This window comes from Chlamydotis macqueenii, chromosome 4 (assembly GCF_036417535.1).
Source record: "Chlamydotis macqueenii isolate bChlMac1 chromosome 4, bChlMac1.mat, whole genome shotgun sequence".
Lineage (NCBI taxonomy): Eukaryota > Metazoa > Chordata > Aves > Otidiformes > Otididae > Chlamydotis > Chlamydotis macqueenii.
The window spans coordinates 84,336,782-84,344,019 of NC_141559.1; the positions used below are offsets into that span (position 1 = coordinate 84,336,782).

General features: G+C 72.0%; 1 protein-coding gene across 1 annotated transcript; it reads right to left on the minus strand.

Moving 5' to 3' along the window:
• Positions 1–25: 25 nt before the first annotated feature.
• Positions 26–6,927, minus strand: LOC147601079 (putative carboxypeptidase X1). Its single transcript, XM_086747693.1, has 11 exons — positions 6,641–6,927; positions 6,491–6,575; positions 2,924–3,074; positions 2,747–2,835; positions 2,530–2,653; positions 2,167–2,363; positions 1,893–2,072; positions 1,451–1,748; positions 1,217–1,356; positions 887–989; positions 26–440 (listed from the first exon to the last, which is right to left on the minus strand). The coding sequence occupies exons 1-11, from the start codon at positions 6,925–6,927 to the stop codon at positions 178–180; spliced, it is 1,917 nt and encodes a 638-aa protein (XP_086603819.1). The 3' UTR covers positions 26–177.
• Between the last annotated feature and the right edge of the window lie 311 nt (positions 6,928–7,238).

Below are 7,238 nucleotides of genomic sequence, written 5' to 3' on the forward strand. Positions count from 1 at the left end.
CCGCAGAGCCCGGAGCAGGCGCGGCGGCAGCACAGCCATCTTTACTGGGAAGCGTCCCGCACAGCGGCGACGCCGGGAGCACCCGCTCCGGATCCGACCCCCCGCGGGTCCCCGCGCCGTCCCGGTCCCGCCGCCGGCGCGGACCCCAGCCCGCGGCCCCGGGCCGCGGCCCCCCGCTCAGGGTGCGCGGCGGTGGGCGCGCAGGCGGCGCAGGCGTTGCCGCCGCAGCCGCAGCGGCAGGTCGGGGGGCAGGCGGGCGGCCCCCGGCTGCCGCCCCCGCGGGCGCTGCCGCCGCAGGCGGGCCAGGCGGAAGCTGCAGGGCGTGGGGACGTTCTCGTAGGTGACGCGGCACGGCTGGGTGGCCGCCTCGTAGCCCTCGGCCCGCGCTGTCACCTCGTACTCCCCCGGGTTCAGCAGCCGCCAGTAGTCCCCGTCGAAGGCTGCGGCAGCGGGGTGGGGGTCAGGGGCTGCCACGCACCGACCCCCGGCCCCGTCCCTCATCTTCATCCTCATCCCTGTTCCTCTTCCTGTTCCCATCCCTGTCCTCATCCCCATCCCATCCCATCCCCATTCCCATCCCATCCCCACCCCATCCCATCCCCATTCCCAGCCTCATCCCATTCCCATCTCCATCCCCATCCCATCCCATCCCCATCCCATCCCATCCCATCCCCATCCCCATTCCCATCCCCATCCCACCCCCATCCCATCCCCATTCCCAGCCTCATCCCATTCCCATCTCCATCCCATCCCATCCTATCCCATCCCCATTCCCAGCCTCATCCCATTCCCATCTCCATCTCATCCCCATTCCTACTCCCATCCCATCCCATCCCCCCCTGCAATCCGCAGTCCCACCCCCGAATCCGTCCCCATCCCCCCGTACCCGTCCGGACGTCGTGGTTGATGCCGTCCACCGAGATGATGGCGTTGGCGATGCCCTGCTCCGTGTCGCTGTCCCGAACCACCCCCTTGATCCCGCGGTGCACCTGCGGCCGCAGCGGGACTCAGCGGGGCGGGCGCGGAGGAGGCACACGCGTGTACACACGCATGTGCCACACGTGGTGCTGTGTGTGCCCAGACCCCAGCGCGCATCCACGGCACAGGCGTGGTACGGGCCATACCACCACACCAGCGTTTTGGGGACCCCCAGTGTCCCCCCCAGGACCCCGCCGCGTGTCGTCCCCCCGGCCCAGGCGGGGGTCCCCGTCCCGACCTGCTCCATGTAGAGCAGCAGGGACTCCCGGTTGTTCTCCCACTCGGCCGGCAGCTCGGAGGCGTGCGGGAACTTGTCGCACGAGAGCTCCACCGTGATCTCGAAGCAGTTGGTGTGCAGGTAGCTGAAGTCGTTCATGCCTGCGCGGGACGAGGCGGGGGCGTCGGGGCGGGGGGCTGCCACGGGGGGAGTCACCGATCTCCCCCCCCCGCCCCGCCCCGGCCCCCCGCTCACTGCCGGGCACCGTGTGCCAGTTGGCGCCGTTGATGATGTTTCCGAAGCGGGCGAAGTCGTCGTAGTGGCAGAGGCGCCGCTCCTCGCTGGCCATGGCCAGGTTGGAGGTGGCGTAGACGGTGGCCAGCCAGCGGAACACCCCGTCGTCGGCGGTGGGGGTCAGCTCCTGCGCCTTCCAGTAGGTGCGCGTCATGTCGAAGGGGTAGGTGACCACCAGCTCCCCGCCGTGCAGGTTGGCGCTCAGCACGAAGGGGTACCGCTGCATCCAGTCGATCACCGCCCGCGTCTCGGGGGCCACCTGCCGGGACCCCGCGTCACCGCCGGGGCGTCGCAGCGAACCCCGTGCCGGCGGCGGGGAGAGGCGCCCATCGCCCCCACCTCGGGGCGCGGGGGGGGACACCCGGCGGGCGGGCGCGGCGCAGGGGCGAGGCGGCGGGCTCACCGTGGCGTTGGCGAAGGTGTAGTACTCGGGGATGGGGATGTAGTGGTTGGGGAACTCGTGGGGCACCAGGTCGTTGTCCTCGGCGTCCCACAGCGCCGTGTTGAGGTCGGCGAAGTTGTGGTTGAGGTCGATGCCCTCGTAGGTCCAGCGGCCCATGGCCCAGCCCGACAGCTCCGAGCCCTGCGGCGGGACGGGGTCACCGCCATGGCCCCGCCGCCACGGCCCCGCGCCCAGCCGCCGCGCGGCACCCCGGCACCGCGCAGCCCGGCCCTACCAGCTTGTAGGCGGTCTCGTAGCCGTCGGGGTTCATGGAGGGCAGGAGGTGGATGCGGGTCTCGGTGACCAGCTGCACCACGCGCGGGTTGCCCAGCCGGAACTCCCGGCACAGGTACTCCATCAGGTTGAGCAGCAGCTCCCGGCCCAGCACCTCGTTGCCGTGCATCCCCGCCACGTAGCGGAACTCCGGCTCGCCTGCCGGCCACGGCGCGGTGACCGCGGGGACCCCGGCTGCCCCGGTCCCCTGTGCCCCGTGCCAGCCGCGGCGTCCCCAGGGACTCTGTCCCCATCCCGCACCAGCCTGGGCGTCCCCGTGTCCCCATCCCGCCCCCGCCCCGGCCCTGCGCCGGGGGGCACGTACCCACTTCGTGGTGGCCGGGGTTGTCGGAGATCTCCATCACGTACATCTTGAGGCCCAGGTAGCTCTTCCCGATGCTGTAGACGCGGGTGATGTCGGGGCACTCCTCGTTCACCCGCTTCATCAGCTGCAGGGGGGCAACAGCGCTGGGGTGGGGTCCGGGGGCACCGCGGGGGTGCCGAGACCCCCCCGCCCCGCAGCAGGGACGCGGGGTGGGCACCTTTCTCATCTCCTTGTAGTTGTGGTGGCGGAAATCCAGCTTGTCGGTGGGCGGGGGCTGGCTGTGCTGGGCGTAGGCGCCGTGGGGGTCTGCGCGCAGCCGGGTGGGCGCGGAGGGGACACGGTCAGGGGACGCGGGCACAGCCCGGACCCCCGCCCCGGGACCCCCCGCACCCACCGGGCAGCGGGCAGCCCAGCACCTCGGCCCGCAGGCAGATGGTGCCGTTGGGGAACCAGGCCTGGGGGTTGATGCGCAGGTAGCGGCCCACCGCCGGCACGGGCAGCAGGTTCAGCACCGGGGTCTCGGGGTCCTTGTTCCCGGGGAACACCTGGGGGGACACGGACACGGCCCCTGGGCGGGGGGACGCGGCTGGGGCTGCGGGGCCATGGGGATGGGGGCTGCGGGGCCATGGGGATGGGGGCTGCGGGGATGGGGTAGTGGGCATGGGTGTCATGGGAATAGGGGGCTGTGGGGATGGGGGCTGCAGGGATGGGGGCTGCAGGGGTTGGGGACCATGGGGATGGTGGGATGGAGTCACGGGAATGGGGGGCTGCAGGGATGGGGGCTGTGGGCATGGGGTCATGGAGATGGGGGGCTGTGGGGATGGGGGCTGCAGGAACAGGGGGGCTGCGGGGATGGGGGCTGTGGGCATGGGGGTCACGGGAATGGTGGGATGGGGTCATGGGGATGGGGGGCTGCGGGGATGGGGCCCGCAGCAGAGCTGCCCGCCGAGGCCCAAAGGGTTACAGGCACCGCAGCCCCGTCGGGCCCGGCCCCCCCGTTCCTCCCGCCCCGCCGAGGGGCAGACCCGGGCTGCGGGGAGGGGGGGACCGAGCCCGGCACCGCCCACGAACCAGAGCCCAGCGGGGCCGGGGGCACCCGCGCTGCTCTGCCCCCCAACCCACCACCCCAGCGCCCCGAGGGGGGGCCCCCAGCACGGGCCCCAGGAATCAGCACAGAGACCCCCAAATCCACCCTGGCACAGCCCTGCCACAGGGACCCCCCGAGCCCCCAGCCCACCACAGTGTCCCCAGCCGGGGCCCCCGGAATCAGCACGGAGACCCCCAAACCTGTACGAGCACAGGGACCCCCAAACCTGCCCTGTGCACAGCTCTGGCACAGGGACCCCCAAACTCCCCCTGGCACAGGGACCCGAACCCCCAGACCCATCGCGGCACAGCACTGGCACAGAGGATCCCAAGCCCCCCAATCCACCCTGGGCACAGGGACCCCTAAACCCACCCCGGCACAGCCCTGGCGCAGAGACCCCCAAACCCCCGGACCCACCCCGGCACAGCCCTGGCGCAGGGACCCCCAAACCCCCGGACCCACCCCGGCACAGCCCTGGCGCAGGGACCCCCAAACCCCCGGACCCACCCCGGCACAGCCCTGGCGCAGGGACCCCCAAGCCCCCGGACCCACCCCGGCACAGCCCTGGCGCAGGGACCCCCAAGCCCCCGGACCCACCCCGGCACAGCCCTGGCGCAGGGACCCCCAAACCCCCGGACCCACCCCGGCACAGCCCTGGCGCAGGGACCCCCAAACCCCCGGACCCACCCCGGCACAGCCCTGGCGCAGGGACCCCCAAACCCCCGGACCCACCCCGGCACAGCCCTGGCGCAGGGACCCCCAAACCCCCGGACCCACCCCGGCACAGCCCTGGCGCAGGGACCCCCAAGCCCCCGGACCCACCCCGGCACAGCCCTGGCGCAGGGACCCCCAAGCCCCCGGACCCACCCCGGCACAGCCCTGGCGCAGGGACCCCCAAACCCCCGGACCCACCCCGGCACAGCCCTGGCGCAGGGACCCCCAAACCCCCGGACCCACCCCGGCACAGCCCTGGCGCAGGGACCCCCAAACCCCCGGACCCACCCCGGCACAGCCCTGGCGCAGGGACCCCCAAACCCCCGGACCCACCCCGGCACAGCCCTGGCGCAGGGACCCCCAAACCCCCGGACCCACCCCGGCACAGCCCTGGCGCAGGGACCCCCAAACCCCCGGACCCACCCCGGCACAGCCCTGGCGCAGGGACCCCCAAACCCCCGGACCCACCCCGGCACAGCCCTGGCGCAGGGACCCCCAAGCCCCCGGACCCACCCCGGCACAGCCCTGGCGCAGGGACCCCCAAGCCCCCGGACCCACCCCGGCACAGCCCTGGCGCAGGGACCCCCAAACCCCCGGACCCACCCCGGCACAGCCCTGGCGCAGGGACCCCCAAACCCCCGGACCCACCCCGGCACAGCCCTGGCGCAGGGACCCCCAAACCCCCGGACCCACCCCGGCACAGCCCTGGCGCAGGGACCCCCAAACCCCCGGACCCACCCCGGCACAGCCCTGGCGCAGGGACCCCCAAGCCCCCGGACCCACCCCGGCACAGGGACCCTGAGCGCTGGTGCCTGGGCTCAAGTGGGAGCAGCGCGCCCGGCTCTGGCAGCCCCCCGTCTCCCACCTCCCCGCACACGCGTGCACACGCCAGGGCGCTCGCATGCCCCCCTCCACCCTGGCACACACGCGTGATCCCGCGTGTGCAGCCCTCGCACGCCCGCACCCGCGCGTGCCCCCGCCGCGCTCACACGCGTGCACCGCGGGGCCTGGCAGGCGGCCGGGGCGGCGGCTGGGGACAAGCAGCCTCTGTGCCGCGGCCCACGGGGGAAAGCGCTGGAGGCCGCTCACGGGTGGGGAGGCCAAAGGCAACACAGCCACGTCCCAGCCCTGTGCCGGCCGGCGCGGTTAACCCCACCGCTGCGGTTAATCCCACCGCCACGGTTAACCCCACCGCTGCGGTTAATCCCACCGCCACGGTTAACCCCACCGCTGCGGTTAATCCCACCGCCACGGTTAACCCCACCGCTGCGGTTAACCCCACCGCCACGGTTAACCCCACCGCCGCGGTTAATCCCACCGCCACGGTTAACCCCACCGCCACGGTTAACCCCACCGCTGCGGTTAATCCCACCGCCACGGTTAACCCCACCGCCACGGTTAACCCCACCGCTGCGGTTAATCCCACCGCCACGGTTAACCCCACCGCTGCGGTTAATCCCACCGCCGCGGTTAATCCCACCGCCGCGGTTAACCCCACCGCTGCGGTTAATCCCACCGCCACGGTTAACCCCACCGCTGCGGTTAACCCCACCGCCGCGGTTAATCCCACCGCCACGGTTAACCCCACCGCTGCGGTTAATCCCACCACCATGGTTAATCCCACCACCACGGTTAACTCCACCACCATGGTTAATCCCACCACCACAGTTAATCCCACTGGTGCGGTTAATCCCACCACCATGGTTAACCCCACCGCCACGGTTAACCCCACCACCATGGTTAATCCCACCGCTGCGGTTAATCCCACCGCCACGGTTAACCCCACCGCTGCGGTTAATCCCACCACCATGGTTAACCCCACCAGCACAGTTAACCCCACTGGTGCAATTAATCCCACCGCCACGGTTAATCCCACTGGTGCGGTTAATCCCACCACCATGGTTAACCCCACCGCTTCGGTTAACCCCACCGCCACGGTTAACCCCACCGCCACGGTTAACCCCACCGCCACGGTTAATCCCACCGGCATGGTTAACCCCACCACCATGGTTAACCCCACTGGCGCGGTTAATCCCACCGCTGCGGTTAATCCCACCGGCACGGTTAATCCCCAATGCCCTTGCTCCGCTCGGGGAGCCGGGTGGGCTGGGGGTGCCGGGGTACCCCCCCCCCCCCGCCGCTGCCCCCGTGGGCACCTACCGCCTCCTCGGTGCCGTTGCGGCACGGCACCCACGTGTGCGTGTCGTTGCTGACCTGCACCTTGTAGGACGTCACCCAGTCGTACCTGCGCGGGGAGAGGGTCAGGGGGGTCCCGGCCCCCCGCGCGCCCCCCCGGGCCCACCGCCTTACGTCCAGATGGAGTTGAGCCCCTGCGTGATGACGCCGGTGAAGTTGGTGAGGCGGCGGGCGTCCACCTCCAGCCACTGCTCCGTGTCCTCGCGCCCCGCGCACCAGCCGCCGTCGTAGAAATCCCCGTCGTAGAGCCCCGACTGCGGGGGCGCGGGGTCACGGACGGGAGGGGCACCCGGGGCTGCCCGGCGCACGTCCCCGCCGCCCGCGTGCCCCCGGCCGGAGCCCTGAGCCGCACGGCACCGCCTGGCCCGGGGACCCCGGGGGACACGGCCGAGCCCCCCCATCCCACGCGCAGATGGACCCGGCGCTGCCGGCGGGGCTGGCTCCCACCGGGCACCGCGGGCCTGGAGGGGTCCGTGCTGGAGAGCCCCTGCTACACGTGGGCCATGCACATGCCACGCACACGCCATGCAGCCATCACATGTGCCATGCACATGCCATGCACACAGCACATACACACCAGGCACGTGGCACATACAAGCCATGGACATGCCATGGACGTGCCATGCAAACATCACACACGCCATGCACATGCAATAAACACAGCACATACATGCTATGCACATGCCATGCAAACATCACACACATCGTGCAC

Bases quoted from the DNA above. Each gene is read 5' to 3' on its own strand.
- LOC147601079 (XM_086747693.1), bottom strand. From the start codon at position 6,927: ATGGGGGGGCTCGGCCGTGTCCCCCGGGGTCCCCGGGCCAGGCGGTGC. The intron at 3,075-6,490 runs GTAGGTGCCCAC...GTGTCCCCCCAG, and splicing joins GCAACGGCACCGAGGAGGCG to GTGTTCCCCGGGAACAAGGA. The intron at 2,654-2,746 runs GTGCCCACCCCG...GCCCCCCTGCAG, and splicing joins ACTACAAGGAGATGAGAAAG to CTGATGAAGCGGGTGAACGA.